This window comes from Anopheles cruzii, chromosome 3, assembly GCF_943734635.1.
Source record: "Anopheles cruzii chromosome 3, idAnoCruzAS_RS32_06, whole genome shotgun sequence".
NCBI lineage: Eukaryota > Metazoa > Arthropoda > Insecta > Diptera > Culicidae > Anopheles > Anopheles cruzii.
This window is the reverse complement of record NC_069145.1, coordinates 53,926,719-53,951,540: the sequence shown is the minus strand read 5'-3', so window position 1 is coordinate 53,951,540 and position 24,822 is coordinate 53,926,719. Positions and strand designations below refer to the sequence as shown.

General features: G+C 45.6%; 1 protein-coding gene and 3 non-coding genes across 5 annotated transcripts; 1 reads left to right on the top strand and 3 right to left on the bottom strand.

The window, feature by feature from the left end:
• Nucleotides 1–2,006: 2,006 nt before the first annotated feature.
• Nucleotides 2,007–2,086, top strand: Trnal-uag (transfer RNA leucine (anticodon UAG)). The gene has a single exon. It is a non-coding gene; the product is annotated as a tRNA-Leu (tRNA).
• Nucleotides 2,087–3,055: 969 nt separating this feature from the next.
• On the bottom strand, nucleotides 3,056–21,762 carry LOC128271442 (forkhead box protein D2-like). Of its 2 annotated transcripts, none has more exons than XM_053008976.1 (10): nucleotides 21,114–21,762; nucleotides 18,864–18,940; nucleotides 7,580–7,640; nucleotides 6,275–6,749; nucleotides 6,090–6,195; nucleotides 4,476–4,849; nucleotides 4,301–4,379; nucleotides 4,165–4,231; nucleotides 4,013–4,093; nucleotides 3,056–3,938 (listed from the first exon to the last, which is right to left on the bottom strand). In XM_053008976.1, coding segments are annotated over exons 1-10 (1,416 nt in total). In that variant the 5' UTR covers nucleotides 21,115–21,762; the 3' UTR covers nucleotides 3,056–3,843. The 2 variants fall into 2 exon arrangements, with proteins under 2 accessions (XP_052864936.1, XP_052864937.1); XM_053008977.1 differs by having other exon boundaries at nucleotides 4,165–4,216.
• Nucleotides 21,763–23,075: 1,313 nt separating this feature from the next.
• On the bottom strand, nucleotides 23,076–23,147 carry Trnac-gca (transfer RNA cysteine (anticodon GCA)). Its single transcript has one exon. It is a non-coding gene; the product is annotated as a tRNA-Cys (tRNA).
• Nucleotides 23,148–23,693: 546 nt separating this feature from the next.
• Trnaq-cug (transfer RNA glutamine (anticodon CUG)) lies at nucleotides 23,694–23,765 on the bottom strand. Its single transcript has one exon. It is a non-coding gene; the product is annotated as a tRNA-Gln (tRNA).
• Nucleotides 23,766–24,822: the final 1,057 nt, after the last annotated feature.

Below are 24,822 nucleotides of genomic sequence, written 5' to 3'. Positions count from 1 at the left end.
ATTTGGTTCCATTCACTTATGTTTCCGCCATCTTTCAACGTTTGCACTTGGCTATAAAGTTCTCTGCCCTATCTATGAAGAGCAATTCTCTTTTGATAGACTAATAGCGTTTGAACGATTTATAAATATTAGAAATCGTTACTACCTGTTACGTAACACCGGAGGCACTGGGTAAGGAAGGTTCAAGAAATGCATCGAACTTCTTTTCCATCTCGGTTGAACTCATCGACAGAAATTGTTACATTTCCGACCACAAAGGCATTCACTATTTTATGTAGTGTCGAATTACAGTTTCCCTCGTTTTGCTCGTAATCCAGTGCTTATCAGAACATCATTCTGAGTCTGTGTGTTGCATATCTAGTGTGTATGACGAGCAATCAGTCAAGTCCTTTGGTGCTGACGAACACTACTTATGGTAGTAGAAGGTTATCACGGATCGTGGCCCGTGTTCGTCGTCATCGTCGTGGTCGATCGAGTTGTCGGTCAAGATCACGTGGTTTTCATTTGCTCTCTACGTTGGGCCATCCCTGCATCGCAATTTTTTTTACTACTGTTTTTTCTATCAAATTCCTTTTGTGTGTTACACAAATTTTACAGCAACTTTATCATTAATGTTTAAATCTTTCAATACAATTGTAATATGTTAAATACGGTACTGCCCGTTCATGGCAGAAAATTTCGGTATGCTGTTAGCTGTTGAAATGACAACAAAATATTTTCAAAAACCTCCCAGACGTCCCAGTGTCTCTTTTCTTTTAACCCTACAAGTTCCGCATTATTTGGCTTACTGCACAAGAATGAAGGCGTCACTTGTGAGTGGTTTACCGTCAGCACAGGTTTTCCCGAAAAGCCACTACCAACCCCTAATTCGTGCCTCGATAGTCTCACTATCGTCCATCCGCTTGAAACAGGACCAAAATAAATAACATGCATTTATGAAAACACATGTTCACAGCCGTTAACGCCTGTCGTCACTGGACAGCCGTACCGCAACCTGGCGCACTGTGAGAAAATGAGGGTCTTGGTGTGGTGGCAATCTTTGTCGGAAAACTTCCCGACACTCGTTCCTACTTCCGAAGACGGCAAAGGGATCCATTTCGATGCGCCTGCGATCCGGTCCCAAAAACCTTTTCCCCCGAGTGTTGCAGGGGGCGCGGTTGCATTTTCCCGGGGTTTCTCGCTCGATCTTGGCCTCATATTTCAATGAAGCTTTTCTCTAATAAAGGGCTAAGGAGCCCTAAGGAGAGCTAATGATCTACGGCACGAGCTGTCCCACTGATATTTATGAAAAGTGTCGCAACAAATGAACCGGAAAAATGCACCAAAAAGGGAGCGACCGAGGCCGGGCTGAGCTGGAAGCCTAATTTGTTTATTTTGCTCCGCTCCGCGAGCAAAAATACCAAACAACTTAAATGTTATTAAATATCTGTCGTTTTACCATCAATCATCGCGCGCCAGGGCACGGAACCGCTTAAATGCACCGGAATTTTTCGGTATCGATGTAGACAGCCGGTGAACCGTCACCACGAGAGCTGCAACGTGAGCTGCAATCGCCATTGACGTGATTATGGAAAATAGGGAGCACACGGGCATGACTAATGGGTGCACATGCCAGCCGATTTTCGGGATACGGCCACCTTCTATCCGGCCCACCGCGATTAGTAGAACGCTTACAAGTAGGAAGAAACCCGTGATGTGGGGGAAGCTTTCCAACAGTGTTTCATTTGGAAACAGATATCAACGCACTCACAACATCGTTTTTAAAAATGACTACCGTGTGCCATCGTAATTCATAATTCTTGCATCTGGAACGAGTGCTGGCAATTTTGAATTTCTAAGAAGTGAAGTAATTTACGAGAAATCAGGGGAGATCCAGATTTGTAATAAACTGCAATCTATTCGACCAATTCATCGTAATGCTTATCACATTACGCGAGAATTGATAAGGCACTCGTCTTGAGAGCCTGTCGCTCTTAATCCACTAAACGCTCGGCGCTGCACCGGAAGGCAGCGTGGCCGAGCGGTCTAAGGCGCTGGTTTTAGGCACCAGTCAGAAATGGCGTGGGTTCGAATCCCACCGCTGTCAGAGATTTTTTAGAAAATTATGTTTTTCTGCTTTATGCTTCTTCCTTATTTAATTGCGCATTCAATAGAGCTTCCATTTAAACATTGGAACGGTAAATAAATCAATGCTTCCATTTTCTCAGCACTCAACGGTCCAGCTGCAGCTAACGTCTTCATCACCGTGGACCAACTAGAAGCGCGTGTGTGTGTGTGTGTGCGTAATTTGAACCCCGCGTTCAGAATCGGTTCGCGCATAAATCATGACTTAAGCATGTTTCGGGCAAACATCTTCGCACTTGCATTACGGTCGCACCCCGTTCTCTTCTCAACCCGCCGCCAAAGCTTCCCATTTGTCGGTGTCCAATTGCACGCTGCTGCCTTGGTTGCGTCGCATAAATATTATGCTCTCTGCCATCGGCTTCTGTGTGGCGGGCGTGGATGGTGTCAATTGGCCGCCTCCTCACCGAACCCTTCCACTGCCCCCAACCTCACCACGGCAAATGCAGCTCGCCCTAAAGTCACGATCAAAAGTGCTTAAAGTGCAATTTTTCTTCTCCACAAGACGAGAAGTCGCCAGAGCCGCAACCCGTTCAAAGATTCTCGGTTCGGTTGGTGGTACTACTTGCGTCGGCAACTGTCAGCGCAATACGATACGCAAGCGATACTTGCTCGCAGAATCCGTATCCGTGCTGGGCGATCGAACAGCTCGGCTCGGTCGGCGCGAAAATTATGACAAAATCTGCCAACGACAGCACGGCTCAGACTGCTCCCTATAGTGATTAATAATCGTTTCGTCGGAAATTAATCGCTCGTCGCGGCCTCGAATCACACACACACACAAATAAACACATCCCATTAACGCCTGAATCGGATTTGATCCGTCGACCCAAGACCGGCACTGCAGCCCCGGCACTTACTCATATCAAATAAAAAAAGGAATTAACCTATTAAGTAGAAATGTATTACACTTTACACAATATATTATTATGTGTTTATTGATTCGATCAAACTACGGTTGTTGCTTACCACTCTGTACACACTAATTTTTGCCTTCATTTGCTTCTACGATAATTACTCTAACCAATAATGCTTCTTTTCCCAAATGTCTTGCGTGGTTTGTCCGCAATTTTGGACGGAAATTTCCATCTATTCATCGTTACCTAATCGTCACCGTCGTCTTGTTCCTGCTCGTCCTGTTTGCAACGCCAATCTTTAAGCCTCTACGAAGAAAACTCTTGAAAACGATACAGAAAAAATAAATCTACATCGGTTTTTACAATAAATTACAATACTCTATTCGAGAAAATGAAACTTTGGTAGGACTTAGCTATACGCCCTGCGGTTACTGTATAAAAAAGAAAACATCTTCAACAAATCCTACTTGGCCATCACACACCAAGAATGGGATGGGATTTGTGGACCAATTAAGCCTGAAACAAAACTAATCGCCCTCACATCATTCTACGCTATGGTATCATTAGTTGTCGGGAAAAAGAAAAACGGGATTGCACAGCTTTAATTACCCTACAGAAGAACAGAACAAAATGAAACATAACCCAATTTTGCCACCGTTGCGACAGGTCGATGTTGGATCACACTTTAGAAGCTCCCAGCAGCAATGTCCTGCGGCAGCCAGGGCCGGCGGTAAGCTACGGCCAATGGCCACACACCACGCACCAGACTTCCTCCGGAACCTCCTCCTTTGGCCGGAAGGCCAACAGCAGCCGCGAGCGGGTGTCGTAGACCGGCCCGGATGCCACAGACGTTGCCCACTAAGCGTTAGGTTTGGGGCAGGTACGACTTTTGGTAGTTCTGCTGCGTAGAGCTAACGTTCATCTGATTCGACGGTTCGTCTTTGACCACAGGTAGCGGTACTGACAACGAGAAGATACGTACAATGTGTACTAAGTGACCGGATAGCTCTTTCTGTTCTTTATAGCAAACTTACGCGTGGCGTCCCAGTAAGGGTAGTGTGGCTCAAATCGACGTGCGCAGGGTGGTGTAGTGCTGCCGGATACGGCAAAGGTATCTGCACATCAGAAAGAAACGGACACAAAATTTTTAGATTCACCTGCCACCAAGGAGAGGTCCCGGACTTACCCAAATTGTTCGACAGCTGGCCGTAGGTGTTGATGGTGACCGGTTGTTGGAGCTGCGGAAAGTTGTACTATCGATAAAAGAAAGTTGACAAGCGGATCGTCTTCAGTGCTGGCCGCACAGACAGTATCTAACTCACCGGCGTGGAGTAGGAGTAGTTGGTCCGACTGGAGCAGGACGTGTAACTGCTCAGCTGTGTCGTCGGCATCCAGGGGGCGCTGTTGGGGGAAAATCCGGGAACGAAAAGAAACGACACACGGGTCGCGATCAGTGACCGGAAGATCAGACACGTGTGCGCTATCGCCACTACTAACCCAGCATCGTAGCGCGGATACGTCTGGTAGGGGTTCTGGGCAAACACGGGCCGATGACCGAAGTTACCGGGGTTGGTCACGTACGAGTCACCGAACATCTTCGAGTAGTGTCCGGTCCGGTACGGGCGCTTCATCCGTCGACGCCGCTTGTAGTTCCCGTTCTCGAACATGTCCTCGTGCTGTGGATCGAGCGTCCAGTAGTTACCCTTCCGCTCGCCGCCACCCTCTCGGGGGATCTTCACGAAGCACTCGTTGAGGCTCAGATTGTGGCGGATCGAGTTTTGCCAGCCCTTCTTGTTCTTCTCGTAGTACGGGAACCTCGAGGTGATGTAACCGTAGATCTCACTCAGTGTCGCACGCTTCATCTGGGAGCTCTACCGGCGAAACAGGAAGACAGTAGGTAAGGAACGTAAACAGCTCTTCCGCTGGCGTGAGTCATTGCCTTCGGGCGTAGTATATTTACTAATCACTACAATAGACCCCAAACTATACCGCTATCAGAAGCACCCAGATGTGTAACCTTACACCACCAGAGCTAAACCGCACTTCAATTTTTCTTCCCAAAACTCAAACAAAAGCGCACGCCTCATACTGTGACAGGAGTTCCGGGGTCTTCGGTTGATATGTCGGAACAAGTGTTTCTATGATCCCGTTCCATTTATCAGCAACAATAGAGGAACGTGCGACAATCCGTTATAAATTGCTTCTTAAGATATGGATAATATAATTGAGACACACCGAGACCGTCCGTCAGAGTCACTACGTCACTCGACCCGACATAGCGACATAAAATATGGGATTTGTTGCAATGGAACGCTTTTCCGAGCATCCCGCCTATTCTGGGGCATTGAAACGGAGGGGAAAGATGGCTTCCAACGCTTGCAGACATTTGATGATAAATATAAACTAAGGTACGTTAATAATCGTGCTCATTTTCACTGGCACCACGTCCCGCCGGCGGGTTCTACGATCGGATAGGGGCCTAGCTGCGCGGATTAAAGTGCGATTCATAAGTTGTGTAGCCCCCCAGCCGAAAACCTTGGTGGACCGGGGCGAATGAAAAGACACACGGGAGTCAGTCGCGTTCGAACCAGGCGAACCAGTGAAAAATGATGGTTATGGACTGTACGATAGATGGCCTGACACTTACGTCTTACGAAAGACGTCGAAGACGTATGGCCATTGGCTTCCCGCGTCACGTCGGAAGTCCGACTTCAAAGGCTGCAGCGAAACTGCAATGTGCAGCCATACGCGGGCCAATTATCAATCATAGAATGGTCCTGCGGCTACTTTCACCCGGTAATGGACGATTGTCAGAACTCGATTTGTCAGTTCTTAAAGGCGTCATGGCGTCACGCATGTTTCAGACAAGCAGCAAATTACTTAATTCTGCTTATTTATCTACTCGTCCTAACAAATTGTCTGTCAGATTGAGTTTTGGGTCCGTATTGTGTGGACGGACAATGAAGGAGTCAGGACAACAGACGGGGGGCGCCGACAAAGGGAACCGAAAAGACATGCCTTGAAATTTATCCTCCGACCCGGATGTAAGACCCCCCTCGCCTTCTCCCCAACCAGAGTCCTTCGCGTTCTCCTGTGGACATTCTTACTAACCTGTATCGCCATCGTTATCAGGGCCACATAGCTGTACGGAGGTTTCACGTTTGAGGTCCGGCTTCCGGTGGGGCTCGTGGTCGAGCTACAATCGTACGTGGAGAGACTGCACCGTTGTGTGAAGTTAGTGGCGTTGGCCATCAAAGGATTCTTTAACAGACGAAGAATGAGCTCTCGATGCTTACCTGTTGCTAGTATTCGTGGTACCGTTGGCCGCCGAATTAGTCCCTTCATTGTTGGTGGATGAATTGGCACTGTTACCTGCGTTAGTGCCATTACTTTGATTCTGATTTGGAGTGTGACTGTTGTTGTTGTTGCTACTGTTGGATGTGCTGCTGTTAGTTGGGGCAAGTCCGGGGCGTAGTTCGTCCGGCAGGATGCTGTTGCTCGGTAGATCGTCCGGCACCTGAGCCGACGCCGGTTTGGAGGAGAGCGAGAGCGTGCCAATGTTGTGGTGAAGGTGCGACTGTTGCTGCGGTTGATGATGCGAATGATGTTGTTGTTGTTGCTGGTGCTGCTGTTGCTGCTGGTGGTCCGGTGAGCTTCCAGTATCGTCATGTAGTCGCTCGATCACGGTCGGGAGTTGGTGCATCGAGGAGGGCGAAGAAGACTTCACCTGATCGTAGGCCGGCAGTGACACAGCCAGCGGGTGATAGATGTCTGAAATCAGTGCACCATTAGCCGGGGGTTCGTCCAGAACTGCGGGGGTTGGGAGCCCTCGTTTTTCTCCCAAGCAGCACCCAACACTTCTAGTAGGTAACGGAGCCATGTCAAGGGTGTTATCAATGCCTCAGTGGTGTTGTAACACGCTGAAAGGCGAGGAGTGTTGTAACACACTGAACGGGATCGCTGCTGCCTCCGTCGTCATTACTGCGCGTTCCCGGAGGCCGTGCGCTATTTTTCATGCCTTTCATACAAAATCTCCTCACATTTGGCCACGCGCAACACAGCGAGAGAGTGCAGTTGCATTCCGGCTCGATCGACGCGGCTTTTACGCAATGGTCAGATTTTCTTCCGAGGACCGCGCGCAAGCCTCATCTTGCGTCGACAGAGCACTGATAAGCGGTTGGAAGCAAAAGAACCGTGGAGGTTACCGAGGGTCACCGCGGGCTGATAGCATCATTTTCCTCGCAAGACCCGGCATGTGTTCAGTGTCGATGTCTGCCTGGGTGCCCCGAGCTCCCCGAGTTTCAATGGCAATTCGAACGTACGATCGACCGATTGACAGCTTATCGTCGGCCCAGGCGAAGCTGGACTCCCTGGCAGCAACTATTCCGGCCGGGCAAGTTAAGCTTTCTAACCTCAAAGCGCGAAGGCCCGCTGGTCGACTGCCCGACAAACCTACTTTTGAGCATGAATTGCCAATGCGGTTGCGATAAAGCGAACGTAGAACGAACGGAGGTTCTCCGCCAAAAACGCAACCAGAGATATTCGTTGATAGGTCATTCCCTGCCGTAAAAGTGAACTGCAAACTAGACACAAATACGTACCTAGATGACTTAGCCCGTTAAAGTTCTCTTGCTTGATCTTGGTCGGCATGCTGATGATATTCTGAAAAGAGGAACACACAGGCGTCAGTGAGGCAATGCTTTATAATTTCACCAAAAAAAAAGGCGTTAGGACATTAGGTGACGCCATCGTGAGAAACGATTGCACTGCTGCACTTCGTGAGCCCGTGTCAAGGACCTGGGCCCGTCGTGCGCTGTGTGAAATACGTAAAATGGAAACAAATTCTTCGCCTCGAGACAATCAGATTCAAATAAAAGTCCTCCCGCGGTGTGCGGGATAGTAAAAAGTAAACCGCAGCACTGAGCCCGGCCGAGTCTTTGCGCAATTTTATGGCGGATCGTAAATCACTCTCTGGCTCAGGAGCTGCTGTACCTCTCGCGAATCGACTTCAGACGACGACGCAAAGATCCTCACACTCTCCGGCGCTAAGGATGTCTTCGCTCTCCCGCAACATTCAACTGTTTTTAATGCGAAACGGACACTTATTCTATGATTTTTTTGCCGCCTATCAATGCCCTTCGTCACAGAGGCGCACGATCCTTGCAGACCTTTCGCCGATAGGTCAAGCTCCCCTTCAAGACAGGGGAAGAACCGAAGACGAAGATTTGTTCGGTTTCGTGTTTACGTGATTACGTGACGTTTGCAAATCACTGCCAACCTCCCGGGTGGCACAGTGCAATGCAAGTGCGCAGAATGCAACGGAAGAGCAAACGGGGCGGTCAGTTGCAACGCGTGCACTCGGTGGGGAGGGCCACAAACCGAGTAACCGAGAGGGCCCAAGAATCAATGTGCGACGTGATACGCTCCGTGGGTTGGAAAAAGGGCTCGCAAAGCACGCTCCTTTGCGGAAGTGAAACCGTGCTCTGCCCCCCCCCGGCTTCTCGATGCATTCCGCGAATCCAGCCCGGTGCCGTGCGGTTTTCCATCGAAAGCAAAGTTTTACGAACTCTTCTGTACGTTACTACACGGTTCGCTCGGTTTTTAGTTTATCCATTTCGAGAACCATTTCGAAGTTTATCGTCGTAAATCTCGTTAAATCACCTGTCAACCCGTGAGCCCGTCAGGAGCGTGAACAATACAAACAAGTTTTAGTTTACATTCTAATAAATGGTCATTTTTTCATACATTTAGGCCCTCTACAATGCTAACAAAATGAATCTTCACTCTGCTGAGCAATTCGCGTAGGCAGATGCTAGCAAGATTTGTCCGGTTGCTAATTCCGTTCTCTTTTCTATGAACTTTTTAAATTTATCATACCATGTGTTAAAATTATATCCGCATGTTTAAAAATTATATTCGAGTGTTTACGAACTATTTGTGAGCACCAATGACACTAAAAAGTCATTACTGAAGGCCCTATCGTTAGTAACACGAGTCGAGTAGAAACTAAATCTAAAGTATTTTCTTTCTCTTTTCTTTATCCCGAAAGAACCTTTACGAGCTACGTTATAGACGATAAAATGTAGATTTTTTTTAAATAAAAGTAGAAGTTTCTCTGATGTTTATATATAAAATGGGCTTTACTTGCATTTTGCAGGATTACCACGCCATTTATTAACTGTTTATTCGAAAGAGAATGATAAGTAGACATACGGAAAAATCTATGAAGATTTTAAAAAATGATTAAAAGTAAACACATTGATGCTAGAACATAGTTTTCATTTGAACCACTATGGATTAATTACAATAAAACTGTTAAATGTAATACAACGTGAATATCCAACAACATTATTTCTCACTCACAGTGCACAACAAAGTCTTTCGATAGTTAAACAATAACAGAAATGCATTCGAGTGCATTCTCGCGTCAACGATGAAAAATCGACCCCCTTGACGAACCGTTGCTGCAGGAGGGTAAACAATTATTTTGCAATTAAAAATTAGCACACTTATTTTTGGGGTACATTTTGTCAGTCTCGCTCGCTGCCGGACGTGGGATGTCGTTGATGCGCCGACGATTTCCTTGAACAATTTTCAGCGGGCTCAACTTCGGGCGAGGTACGGGACCGCGCGAACTTTATGCCTTTTTACTTTTCAAACAATTTTTTACAAGCTGTCACCGTGACGCTGACGTGAGGGAATGCAGTTTTTTTTGTCTAGGAAATTTTAGCGTACTGCGCTGGCGAGACGCCGAGAAGGTCAAGCCGGATCCTGGGACTGATAAGCGGCCGCGTATCTTCGATCTTCGGGGCTCGTAAATCGGACCCACGACAACAATCTTCGCAAGTGAGTGAGTGAAGTGATGCGGCTGCGCAAAAAACGGGTGCGATGAAATTCCCAGCCGTGGCACGGGGCACTGAAATTGTAAGACGATGTGCAGCATTTGATGCCACTATCACCGGGCAGGCAAACAAAGACCACCGGCGGTGGTATCAAATCGTTGCATAAAATATCACACCAACATGTTGCACCTCGTGTCGGTAGTTTATTAGTGAGACAATCGCCCTATGATATCACCTTCAATGCTCGCCACCAAGCAAAGCGGCTTCCTTTTTCTGTCACTTCAGTAATTCGACGAAAGACATGGCGTTAGTAGTTTTTTTTCGCTGAACCGTAAACACCTTGAAAAGTGTCTCTACGTTAGTGATGCGGATCCATGTGAAATATGGCTGGATATCTTTCTTGCTATGCCAGCCATAAACATGGTTTCTTCTCCGTTAAGAAGACACCATTCGGTCATTTTATTCGCTTCCGACAAGGTGTTTTTGCAACATGAGGACTAACCGTTCCCTCAATCAACTCTCGTGGGCTTGATGAATTGGTTCAGTATTCGAGCAATAAGAAAGAAGCGCAGTTTTTTGGCGACTCGAGGACGGCCCCACCGCCAAAAGAAATAATAATAATGTGACATTTCTGCACGCAGCGTTCTGGGTGATTTCTTTCACTTTCTGAAGCGAGCGAGCGAGCGACTTATTTATCTTCGCCGTTCGTCGGGCGATCTCTGACTCGATCCTCAAATCGCGTTCATCAATACCGCGCGCGCAGTGACCCCCACCGGATGAAGATTTGATCCATTAGCCCCGTGATTAATGGTGTCCTCATTTTTTTTTTTTCTCTCCCTGCCTTCTGGGCGTTCTGCTTCTGCCGTGGCCTCGTTTTAAAAACATCCGACCGAAGGATTTTCGATAACGATTTTCGGCCCGATTTCGTCGCCCATCTATTTCTAGTGCTGAATTGCGGCGCCGGTGTTGGAAGTCTCGAGTGGGACGTCGCCGCCCGTCACCGAACCTAGGCGCGATTTGGGAGTTCCGTTGGGTTGAATAATACTTGACAGACTTTTGCACCCCAAAATGCTGGGCAAACTGGGACTTCAGGTTCGGTGAACTGTGTTTTGTCGACTAGAAAAAAAATATAAACTCTGCGTAAACCCATTCGGATTCGCAATCCTTTCGGCAGTGTGAAGGAACAACACGGTGACAAGCCCTCGTCATAAGTTATGTAGCTAACCGCTGTTGAACCGCTGCACGGTGCAACTAAAGCAAAATATTTACATTTGTTTCAGTCAAATAATTTAGATTGATAACACAACGAGCGGAGTTTGTTGATAATTGATGGCGTCAGGAATTGGCTGATTTTCCACTAAAACCACGGCACAGCTTTTCTCACGAATGTTGCCGCGTGCGGCGTTCGTCCACCTGTGCGTGAATCCGTGTCGTCCTAAACCGCGTCGAAGTAGAAACACGAACTCTTCCGGTTAGGTATGTGTTTGTTGGGAAGGTGGCGAAGTAGCCACTCAACCTCCCAACTTTTATTGCCATTTTGTTGTACAATTTCTAATTTAAGAGAGCAAAATACCACCATAAATCTTACCCCTGGGAAATATCGAGCCGAAGTCCACCCCGGGGGTTGTTGGGCGAGTTGCTAGTGGTTTTGTGTTTCAAATATTTTTTGTTTAACATAGTTGACATTGCGGACCACAGAATGTTTCACTGTGTAAATTTATATTTTTATTGTTGTATTTTTCCTTCGTGCGTTGCTACGTAGCGCCATTAACGCTTTGGTCGACGGTGGTCAAGTTGTAGTTTACATTTACAAACAAGCCCAAAATTGCTGCACCGTCTGACCACAAGATTCTAAATTATCTTCCTGCATTTACGATCGTTCGCGAGTGGATTTCTCAAATCAGTCAAATAAGAGTTATCGTAACGAGTGAGTGTTGAAGAATGCGTTATCATCCGTTTGCTGTGAGACAAGAGTTGGATTAGGTAATTTAATGCAACCCAACGGTACGGCGTATTTTCTCGGAAACGGGCTGTTTCTTCACTCAAATAAAATGCATTCGTTACGCAAATAGAATTTGCGCAATAGAATTAATATTGCAATTCACTTCGCATTACTGCGCACAGTTCGCTTCTCGGGCAGGCCTTTCTTGCGGTATTTCACAATTTCTCACTTCATTTCACGCTTTAACAATTTCCGTTCACTTCTTATCGCTAATTTTGCTTTTTTCTTGTTGAACTCGGAACAAATCGATCCTCTCGTCGAGAGCAGATCTAGATCACTGATAACCCGCGCATAACTGGTGCCCGTGGCCAATGACGTCGTGACGGCGATTTACGAAGACGGCTATCGTGAAAAGAGAGACGCCAGTCGAACGCCAGACTTCGAGACCGTCGCTATGCTCGCGATCGATTAGAACACCATCACCCGGGGTATGAGCGTGACCGGAAGGAAACACTTTCAATGTGTGCCAGTTTGAACGCGTGAAATTGGAGACACTTCGAAAGGCCCTTAACGCAGACGGCAGACGGCAGATCTTTGGTCGCAGCTGCAAACAAAACGAGCGCCGAGACGAACGATCTTAAACGGTCCGAGAGATCTTGAACTCTTCGGCCCCGAAGGTCTGCCGATAAATTTTCGACCTCGACGAAAAGCCTACACACAGACTCACACACCGCAGAGCAAACCATGCCAGGGATTTATCTACAGGACCCAGCGATAATCCTGCCGTGACAGGCGCGAACCGATAGGGCACCGTCCGACCGTTCGACCGGCGGAACGGTCGGAGACTGCCCGGAGATGGAAACTGCTGACAGCACGCGTAGCGTAGGGACTTGTTTCTTTTCCTTTCCAATCCCCCGCCTGGTGGTGGTGGTGGTGGGATGTTTATGATTCATGTGCCCGCGCTTAAAAATAACAAACAATTGTCGCCCAAGGAATGGCAATCGCTGACAACCCCGCGGAGTAATGTACCGGGGAAGAAAGCGCCCAAGAAGACGACAGGTTGCTTTCCCGAAAAGAATGTCCCGATGAGCAGTAAATGAACTTGCCAGCTGGAAAAAAGATCATCAAAAAACTGATACACAAACACAAGCCGTTGCCGATTAATGAGAAAGACACGTAACCGAAAGTGATTTCTTTTACGTATACAACACCAGCTACTACATGACATTCCTATTAAAATGTTATTAATTTTTCGAATTCTTGCAGGTCTTCTTACGCGTTTCAAGCGCCTTCAGCGGAAGTTTCCCACCTTCTATATTGCCATTTTCTCATTTCCACTGCTTGCCGTCACTTCCGTCACTCCTTCGCCCAACCGTCGAATGAGTTACGATGGCAGGCGGATTGGAAGGTGATAATGTTATGACACACACTATGAGGTTTTATGATGCGCTCCGAATGGAGCCAGAAGATGGCATGATTTCGTGTTTTAATACTATTTAATTTGTTGAAAATTAACGACAAGCCGATCGTATTTCCGTCATCGATATGGTGGAGCACGCTCTACAACAGGACTACAGACATCAGAGTAACCTTTGAGCGGGCGACAAAATTACCTACGTCACTAGGGAAATATGGGAAGGACGAAGAATTTCATGGTTGGTAAAGGCGACACGGTTACAACTCATTGATTTACGGACGCTATTAAGAAGAATGGTCGTATTGAATGACACGCCAGTAATTTCATAATGGGAATGAGATAAGCAGTGATTGCTTTACAGTTTGTTGTAAATGTTTTGTGAGTGTTAATCAACATTCTCAATGCGTACTAAAAAATAGGCACGCCAACACGGCTACCCGAACAAAATGAAAAAAGGGTTGATTTTTTTTCTGCAACACATACAATCCTTCATATCAAAACATAATGTTTTAAGAATGGAAATATGTATTTCTTCATTTCAATTCAATATTTCCAAATTGGTCTACAAGTACTAGTGAATAATATAGAAAACGAGATTTAGCTACAACGGCTTCTTCTCTTGTTTCTAAGCTTCTTTAGCTTTCTTGTTAACCCATATTTTAAAAGCGTTTGAAACGTGTAGAATAATTGTTGTTAAAACTCTAACATAGAAAATGGTTGAATGATTGAAGCCGCTTGATTTTGAACATTTTTGAACAACCACGAAGCCGATCGCTCATCATGATTGAACTGGCTACATCATGCGGCTCGTTGTACGACAAGGTTAAAAGAAAATATGATCACTTCATATTTTACGACACACAATTATGTTTCCGATCATCTCCGGCGCCCGTCCAGACCTAGTTTGTGCCGTGATTGTTGATTGTGCGTACGTTTGAGTGTGTGTGTGCACCGATGGTTTGGAGTGGTCGGGTCCCGAGCTGCCAACGAGCTTGTCGCTTGTCCAGCGAACCACGGAAAATGACACTCTCGCCGGCGAGGGCGGCGCAGAACGTAGGGTTTTCCCGGCGGGAAAACGGAACGGTGCTTAGGTGCATCTATTTTTACTGTGTAGGTGGCTGGTCAGGCGAATGAAAACTTCCACTCTCGAGGTTTTCGGCTTGCTTGTCTTTCTTTTCCGTTCCTGCTTCCTCTCAGAGTGATAGTATTTGTTCTCGTTTTTGTAATTGAAATATTCGGAACAGCTGGGCAACCCGTGTCCGCGGGCCGTTTCCGTGAAGGCGGCGGCGTTCGTGGTGTGGTGTCGAAGTACTGAACCATGGCGTGAAAAGGATACGGCGTTAAGATGATATTCTTTTCCTCAGTCCACATTTTCTGTGCCGCTCACTCTTTCAGTGACTCGGGACCGGGACCAAAGGAAGGCGAAAATAAATGGCAGTCTAGTGTTTCTATCACTCCGCTCACGCACGGTATTCACGGTGCGAAGTGGTGCGCAGGGCGAAACGATGGTAGGCGCGCTTGATTGAGCTGCAACTAATGGTGCGTGCGTCTTCCGTATTTGTGTTCGGACAATTTTTCACCAACCAGCCAGCGGCCTGGTGCTGTTCCGGAAGGGCCGCTTGAGGCTCCTTCCGATCCCACTCGCCGGCGAACCCCTGTCCGCGATCATCAACAGAAGATCAGCGGCGGCCATGCGCGATTGTTGCGCGCATCCGGCTCCGGCCCAGGAACGCCGCTGACAGCGGACTAATAGCTGTCTTTTGACTCATTTACATTGTGTCACCAACGCCTTTCCGCCTGCCACGCACGCACTGCACTTTTGGAGCTCGATCAGCCGTGTAATGGGCGCGAGAACTGCCGGCCGGTGTGTTAATTTTAGCTGCTGCGATTTATCAAAGATCCAACAACGAAAATACAATTGGAGACCAATGGCGCGCATTCGATTCCCGATTTGTTAGACGCTTTCTACTGTTGAACGAGCTTTTCGAAATGGTGGCTAAAACCTTTGGGTTGTCAGAGCCAGCATGTAAACATGTTCAACGGTACAGCATTGATAGATGCAGTTTTGCCATTGGTTATGTGTAGTACGAGCGGGGAACGACACATAAGTCACAAATAACAACATATTTGTGACGGCCAACTATCAAAACGCTCATGAACTGTCGAACCATTTTGCAACATCGTTAGCATAATCTGTAATGAAGAATTACTTGAGGTTTTAAAAAATGAAGCGCAACAAAATTGCAAAAATTGTACTCTCGAATTCAAAATGGTTGCATATGTACTATGTAAGTGCAAAATGGAAGTAAATGGTAAGTACTGCAACGCGCCTGTGTCAACGAAAGAGATGAAAGATGTTTCGGGACGATGTCTATTCCAACTTATTATCCATGTTGGACACGTTTGGTTTAAATTGAGTTGCAGAAGCGGACCTCCTAACCTCCTCCTTTTTGCTCTTTTGTTTCTATTTTTCGTTTACAAATGTAAAAGGAAGTAGTTTTCCATAAACATGTAATGATCAGTTGTTACCTGCCCGTATTAAAGCACATTGCTCTTTTTAAGTCGAAAATAAATCGTTTTTTAGTATAGTGGTCAGTATCCCCGCCTGTCACGCGGGAGTCCTGGGTTCGATTCCCCGTCGGGGAAGATGACGTTTTTGTTTTCTTTTTACGCACATTTTTTTCGTTCACGTCAAATTTAGATGTCATAATCTGTCTGCTGTTCTGTAGAACCACATAACCGATGTTACCATAAACTGCCGTTGTAAACGGTTGTTAAACGTTTTACCAAACACGTGTTTGGAATTAAACGGCCACACGCGAATGTGTTCCAACGCCTCTCACACCGCGCGAACACATTTGTCAAGGAATGGAAACGAATCGACGGTCGGTCGTAAACTGTGCCCCCAATTTACTGACCCACTGGGCGCGTGTGTCGTGCTTTAATAGCCTTTCTTTTCACCCCAAAGGAAAACCTATTACTCCCAGGCGTTGTGGTGCAGTGTCACTGTCTGCACGCACTGCAGTCACGGCGACGGTTCGAAGAAAATTTATAGTAGTTCTTTTGGGTTAGACGTCGCAAAACGCCACTTAAAACTGCGGTCGGTGTGTAAATCATTTCCTAGCCTTTATTTACTCCCATCAGTTCGTTTTCGAATTTTCATTCTTTGAACCTTTGAACCGTTTAATAGCTGGTTCCCATTAACAAAATTGCGTTGCTTTGAATTTGCCCAAATCACCTTTCCAGGCAGGTGCATATTTGAACTGCGATATTCAAAGATCCTCCTATTAAAGAAAGATTACAAGCTGATTTAGTGGTGCCATGTGGATAATGGCGTTACAATTTCGCTTGTTCAATAAAGCCAAAGTTCATCCGATTAATTGTCGAAACGGTATCATAATTTTCCTTCCACAATCTGTACACCCATTGGTGTCAGGCACACGAAACTGGTATGCTTTATGCAGCTAGTGGCGCCATTCCCGAGCACAAACCCGAAATCCCTTGTGACCACTGGCTAGAGTTTTCAGGAAAAAATCATGAAGTAGCCAACACTAGGGGACAGGAAGGATCATGGCTTTTGGGACCCCCGCCGGAGACGCAAGGTGAATCCAATATTTATAGGATAGGTTACCCAATGACATTGTTTTGAAAAGCACACCACCAGGGACCAGGGGCACTTGGGTGGCACATGAATAACAAAAAAAAGAAACCGTCACCCAAAACCCATAATGCCAAATCCGCGATTCCTAATAAATTTCTCAGCTTTCCCGGGACGGCCACCTGTAGCCGGGCACAAGCTGGTGTCTCCCAACGGTGCCGAGCATAAGTGTGCGCTCGGATACGAGTATGGTCGCAGCAGCAGCAGCCAGCCTTCCCACCAGTATGGCACGTCAACGTTTAAATACTGTCGACATGTACCATACTTTACCAACCGCCCCAACGGAAAGCCACGGAGTGTCACGAGAAAAATCCGCCAACCAGCTTAGGGTGAACAAATAAACTGGCCCCCCGTGTGCGTGTGTGTGTGTTTCTATGTGGTGGAGGTCCAAAAAAGCCATTCCACATCCTCCGCAGCACAGATTTTCCCCGCGGCGGAGGCGAAACGGTGAAACGCGTGACACGCATCTTAAATTCACGCCAACGGCAAGCACGCACGCACGCGGCCCGTATTGTTGTCTGATGGGAATTAATGATGTAATTTAGATGACGTTATTTTTATACATCTTAAATGACGCTCCCTCCCGGCGCCCTGTTCCCCGGTACCGTCCTGGATTCTAGAGCACTTCTCGAGCGCATTGTTCGGAAAAACCAGGAGTCGCCTCTGGGTTGGCCCAGGCAAGTTTTGCAGGCAGCCGCGCGTCCACTTGCCACACGGAGTGCCGCCTCGCGGTAAATGATGAGATTGAAGCGAAATGAATTTTCCGCTCAATCGAGCTCCACAGTCGGCCCTTTTTTCCTGTGGTCATGGAAAACGCGGGTGTCCGATTTCCATCCCACATTGGCGCCCGCGCCACGCGCTTTCTTTGGCCTAGGAAAGGTTGCCTCGCAACACCCCCACGCGCCGTATATCACATCCTTGCCAGCGGGCAAGGTATGAAATGTACACTTGTAGCGAGGTCAGAGGCTTTGAACGGGCAAATTATAGTGATCCGTTAACGAGTTAATAATGAGAACGTAAAAATATTTACTTGAAGCCTTCCAGCCTGTGAATGCGAACTCCAATGTAACCAATTTACGTATACTCCGTATAATGCCACGCAATACTTTCTGATGTTCGAATCAATCGCTTGATATGTTCTAAATTGCAACAAAATCTTAAAATCTTACTATTTATGTAACCTTAACACTGCACCGTGCTCCGGTAATTATGTCTTACAACAATCAATCGTGGGCTCGGGCCTGCAGCTCCCGATGCTGCGGTCCGCTGGGAGTAGCTCAAGTAAATAATAACAACTTACAACCGAAGTCTTCAGACGACGGTGAAAGAGCAGTCGGTCAACCGACGTGGGGTTTTCGTTTTTGTTTGCAAATTTCGAAGTTTGTTTGTTTTGAGTACCAAAGGGAACACAAATTAAACCAAATAAATAAACATTCGAAAATTTATATAATAAAATCAAGATGCTGGCGAGGGGAAAAAACCTATATTCAAAGGGGATAATACTCCCCCAGATGCGCTGAGGTCAAGCGAAACAAAACATACCAACTGAGCGACACAAAAAAGACACAGTCAAGCGAGAGTCAAGAGACTGGGTGAAGCGTGCCACGGATGCTGCCCACAACAGTCAATGTTTAAGCGAGCGAGCTTTAAAAACACATTACAGGAGTAACGAACCACTCGGTCTTAGGGCTTCTATCATCAAGGAGTCGAGATGAGTCAAGATCAAGATGAGAAATAGAAATAAGTTGAAAACAGGTTACGTTCGTTGTTTTCTTTTCTTTCTTTCTTGAAAACTATTTTTTGTCATGAATGAAGATAACAAAAACGGTTTAGTCCAATAAAACACAGTTTGCCAGCCTAAGCACTTTTGTTCAATATCATCAAACGCGTACGTTACGTTCTTTCATTCATCAATTTGCGAAAAACAAATGCGAAAAGTGAGTTTTTGAAAAACTAATATACAAGTTTTATTGACTCAGAAAAACAAAGAAATTGTTCATCGCATAAGAAATTGTAAGGTACTTACCATCGGAGGCCATTTTGTGTCGTACTGCATGGGCCCGTCCGGGGGAGCCATGTCGCTGCTGGCGGTCGTCGCCAACACTGTGAAACATGGAGAAAAACCAAAGGCGTGCAAATTTGTTACTCAATTACAAAACAGATACAGGTCTTGGGAAATGTTTTACGCCGCACCGGTAACGACTTCACGGAAGGTTTAGCGCAAAACAGAGAAAAACACTGACAGCCTTACCCCCGAGTTTCACACATCCTTCGCCAAGGAAGCGGCGAAGGCTCTAGGCGAAGGATTCGCATTTTAGCAAGGGATGGATTTTTCGGAAATCTGATATTTTCCCGTCAACGGGTCGCAGGTTTAATGATAGCCACACCGACGCTTCTCGGCGGATGATTTCTCGGAGCCGTTAGCAACACATTAGCGTACGGTTTAGCTCCCGTTGGTTCTAAGTAGGACCAATGCTGGGGACTAGGAAAGTGAGGTCCTTTACTGAAAAATGCGTTAGCAACGACACCGAACGACACGCTCGAAACCATCGCCAAATGGATCGCCTATAACCGACAACGGCCCCGGATCTTTCTCGGTTTCGAATTAAAACCCCGAGGCTGTTCAGCGGCTAGGGGCCAGAAAGTCGATAAGGTTTTACTACGTGGGACTAACTGGCTGTTAGCAGGTAACTTTCACTACGCGACTTACACAAGCCCACAAATTGGATCCATTTGCAATTTAAACATCTCTGAAAACGTTTTGTGTATAAGCTTATTCAGCAGTCTTTCAAAGAATATCGGGTATCGTATTACCAGGAGAATGTCACGTTTTGGAATTTTGACTCATCTTGTTGGTCTCGTTAAGTGAATAAAGTAACAAATGAACGCAAAATACTGATTAAAAATTTTCCCCTAAAACTCCTTATGTAAAATCTATCACTCATCAAAATTTTCTCCTATTCGAAATAACCGTTCGTTCCATTCGTTCCATTGGCAGCTCGCACAAAACCTCTACTTCGTTGTGTTCCCTCTATTACAGCCAGTGTGATTAGCAATCTCTTAACAAAAGACGGTGTGTGGCCACCGGGGGTCGGAAGACGATTTCGGCCGAATCCTGGAGCTTGCGCCACGCGTCGATACGATGCATTATCAGAGACCCTTCAGCAACTTTTGAGGTTCTTGACTGACCGTTTTTTTCCGTTGATGTCTCGTCATATTCGGCGTTTTTCTTTTTGTAGGACAACCGACATGACTCCTCAGTCAAAGGTTATTTAAGGCAGATTCCCAGTAACAGGTTCAGGCGTTCTATCAGGCGTACCCTTATCGCGTAGCCCAAGCTACAGTAAAGTTGTTTTCCAAACTGACAACAGCAAAAAAACTCAATCGGGCAACGCCTATATATTTGAACAACATTTGGTAATTGATATTTGTTTGTGAGAAACGTGAAAGTGTTACCAATAAAATTGATTAATGCGGGTGATGCTTCCAATGCACTGAAACATGCATTTTATATCAATGTTCTGTCTATTTTTGTTTTAATTTTATTTTGTGAAAACATTTTCTCCTTTGTACGTTTAGAAAACTTTCTACGAATTAGAACAATAATGCGAAAAGAATACAATTTCGGTACAGGTGTTCGTATCAGGTGTTGTGTAAGTTCTGTTGGTGCCTCCGATAATGCGGTCGTGGTCACGTGTCAACTGTTGAAAGGCTGGTTGTTCTGAGTCCGTTAAGTCAGGCGCCAGAAACGCCAGCCTTTTCCGCGATGCGATGCATCAGGTGCATTTGGTTGTGCAGCAAAAGTGCAGTAGTATTGTGACTAGCGTATGTTTGCTGCACAAAGTATGCCCGCCCGAAGTGCATCGAAGAAGTGCAGTGCTGCACACGGATAGGAAGGTGCATCACGTACTACGTGTACAACTGTGGTCAACCGGTGATAACACTCGGAAGAGTTCTTAAGAAACACAGATAACACGCACATGCAGCGCAGAAAAAGGTGTTACTTTGTGATGTTGGTGGATGCAAGTTCGAACTACTGTTCGCTTACATGAATCCACGATGCATCGAAAAGTTGCAGTTTCTGAAAGCAAGCTGCGTTTGATGTTATGTGTGATGGAATTATGAATTATCTCAATCTATGCTCCTGTGAACAATAACGTACACCGTGGAAGATCGCTTTTGAACATGCCTAAGACCGATCGACAAGTAAGCTATGTTGGGTCACTGGTGGGATCATTTCCAAGCAACGTGCGGGAACGAAGCATTTGCTACTCACTGTAGTCGATTTCGCTGCCGATTAGTATCGCGGAAATTTTTAATCAATTTTTCCACACGTCGCCGTCGAAGAAATTGGTGCCAACACCTCTCCTAGGGAACGGTACGGAACACGTGTTGTCGCGGTATATCCTTCACGCCCGCCACTAATGAGATCGCACTACAGTAGTATTTCTTTTGTAGATCGACTTGCGCACTGAACTATTAATGACGTTTAAACTGTATCGTGATAATCGATAACACTCCGATGTGTGGCGACGAAACGAAGTGGGTTTTTATCATTAGCTTGCGATTAAGTTTTCCACAAGCCAAACATCGCCCGATCGCACGAAATTTTTTGGTGCACCTTCAACAAATTTAGATCCACAAATATTGCGCTCAAAGATGCGATGCACGACGCACACTCGTTTGCACTTTCGCCCCGGTAAGCAAAGCTGTTTGTAAATTGTAAATTATTTTTGTTTGTACCGTCACTTGAAAAACACACGCCCTTTAAAAGTGTATATTTTTGCAGCAATTTTAAACTCCTGCGAGCTCAGCTAAGCTGAATTAACAGAAACACGATCGATGCCACGAATGTTTACTCGAAACGAACTCTGCCAGCATACTAACTGGCGGACGAGTTTCCTTTTCCGCTTTTACACCGACTCGATCCGCGTTCGACGACTGACTGACTTGAAACAGTTAACAGCGTGAGAGAGCTTCCGAATGAACCGCTCACTTTTTCCATACTGAGCCGGACTTCTCACGTTGGCAGAGTGAGGTGAGTGAATTTCGTTGCGTTAAGGATTGCAAATTGTTAGAGAGTGCGGAGTGTAAACTTCCGACTTATTTAATGGCGAAAAATTTGCATACGTTATAGAACGGTTCAGGGGTTTATCATCCGCCAAAGGGTAATCGCTCACAACATAATCTTTAGTGTAAGGAAATCGGCTCACTTCACGTGGAATGGACACCTGATCAGAGAATGAGCCTAGTGCGCATGCGCTTCGACGGGAAAAAAGGTCCTTTGCGATCATAATATTGTGTTACTGATGCGGATCGGTCTGTCGGTCGATCACGGTACAGGTTATAGTTATATTGCTATTTTATTATATCTCGGATTGCCTGTAAAAACTCATCTGAGGCTTTTGAAAGACCAACAGTTGGCGAAAGCCCAAAACTAGGAAGTTGTTTTGCTTGACTTAAGAACGCCATCGAATTCGTAAGACTTTGGTCAACAAAAGGGCCGGACTGTCCGGGGCCGACGTAGTTTAGCACAGTCGCACAAAAAAACTGTCGCTTTGGCTGTTTCGGGGGACGCCATGAGGCCAACCACTTGGTCCGTCCTGTGCGCGAACCAACTACGGGCGTAAGTTGTTGACACATAGCTATGCTAGATTAACGCATAAGTAGCTAGATTTTACCACACGCTGCATTAAGCGCGGCCGAAAGTGGGTTACCAGCTTTTAATTTTTGCAACTTCAACCCATTCCCACACACCGCTTGTGGTCGGCCAGTGGCCGTGCTGCTTGGTGGGCCTCAAACCACCCAACGAATGCTTCCAGGGCGACCACACGTGCACCGAGGCACGAGGAAGCAACAGAAATCGTGTGGCGAATAGTTTCATAACTTCGCACCTACAATTTGGGATAGCTTTAAATAATTCTTCTCAAAAGAGTGCGAGCTGCTACCGTAACGAAAAAAGGACTTTATCCAAACAAACTTTTGTCTAAGTCTACTTTATACAACGGTTCGAACGTTGTTGTTTATGTTAGGAAAATTAACAAAAAAATTTCGCATTTTGGACGTTCCTTGGACAATAGTGCTCAAGAATCGAAGGTAAAAGTAGGTCCAAAAGGAAAAGGTACTACACAGACGGGCGATCTGTTAGTGCCAACTGGAAAACTGTTAATACCATGAATGATTTATAATCGTAAATAAAATAAAGTTAACTTTCCACGATAATAAAAAAGTCGCTGTGAGGGGGCACCCGGGTTTGAACCGGGGACCTCTCGATCTGCAGTCGAATGCTCTACCACTGAGCTATACCCCCAACAAAGCGTCCTGCGGGATACAACGCTTCTGGTTGTTGCCGTGATCGTACGATCTTTGTAAAAACAACTAAAACTCGTCTGCAAGATTTTCCCATTTTTTGCTGAATCGAAAAAACTTTCAAAATTTTCACTTCTACGAAGCCTGGAATCAATTTTGTTGATCTGTCTCCGTTGTTGTTGTTATTTATAAGACAGCTTTTATCGCACTACAACGTTGGGAAAGATGTTAAAATTTAATCGACATAAGCTACCGAACTCAACTTTACATTCTATTAGCACAATAATAACGAAATATACTAAAATACACATTTACTCAAATATAATAAGTAGTAAACTAATAACAAGTAGCAAAAAAACACATCTTTCGACCATAGAAGAAAGATGAGTAATCGTTACGATGATTTTAATTATGATAATAAAAATCGGTTTTAATAGAGTTAAGGTCAGAAAAAAGCTAGAGAGGTGGTGGGTTGCAATCGTCCAGGAACATACAGAGAGAGAAACAATATTTATCATTTAGAAAAATATATGGTTTCGAAAAAGGTAGGTTCCACCGAGATTTGAACTCGGATCGCAGGATTCAGAGTCCTGAGTGCTAACCGTTACACCATGGAACCGGATATCGGAGGATACGATCAAACGCTTTTGTGCGACGATACTTCCCTGAAGCGATGCAATTAAAGACACTTCGTAGCTCCTGAAACAGGTGTCGTCGCGCTAGGGTTGCGAAAATCAAACATTTTTTAAGCTGGAGAAGCCGGCGCTTTGCAGAACTGACCTACAAATCCATTGACATACTTGCCTACATTGCCAATAATGGTAAAACAATAAAAAGTAAAATAATTTGCAACACTGGGCTGCTATGGGCTTTCGTACCTTTCGACGGTTTCGATAGGATTGTTGAGGTGGGTTCATTTATAAAACAGAACTTGTTCTGGGGCAATGTCTATGTCAGCAAAACCAGTGGCGCTTCGCGTTGCTGAACTAATTGAGGAATCGGCATAAACTTCTGCGCTGGCAGTTTGTTGCTTCGCTAAAAAAATGTACTTACTTAAACTTTTGCAAAGTGGTATGTAGACATGCGATAGATATACAGTATATACCTTCATAAATATACGATGCACTTAGATACATGTTTTTAATAACAGTTGGAGATTTTTCAACCTATATTGTTGGACAGGCAAATCGTTACTCTTATTGGAACACTTCTAAAAATTTCGTAAATTCTGTGACTATTGGATTTTTAAGGCTAAACGACATTTTTGCTCGCAGCTGACTTTATTGGATTACTAACTACACAGCAGTTACTGACAAATGGAGTTTTTACCAACGGAATTGTTTCTACACAAACTATTTGCACTTTTGTCTTTTCTATGACAGCGTTATTCGTATTTCAATTTTTTTTAAATAATGAATTGAATCCTTCAATGAACGTATTTCGTTACAGTTTTTATACTTTGTGCCATCTAAAGCAAAAAAAAAACCAAGTGGATGTGAGTTTCTCATGTCCGTACGGACAACCTCGTTTGCGCACATTTTGGGAAAACATTTGGCAACAGTTTGTGTGGAAAACCAAAACGTTTAAAACATTTTGAGAGCATCTCAAGGCTCCACCGACTGTGATACCAGCGTTTAAAAACCTACTCTTGTAAAGGTCCTCTAGTGTTGCTGTAG

Excerpts from the sequence above, each read along its gene's own strand:
- LOC128271442 (XM_053008976.1), bottom strand. Across the intron at positions 6,196-6,274 it reads ACCACGAATACTAGCAACAG|TCTCTCCACGTACGATTGTA; the intron begins GTAAGCATCGAG and ends ACAACGGTGCAG. Across the intron at positions 3,939-4,012 it reads CCCTTACTGGGACGCCACGC|TACCGCTACCTGTGGTCAAA; the intron begins GTAAGTTTGCTA and ends TCTCGTTGTCAG.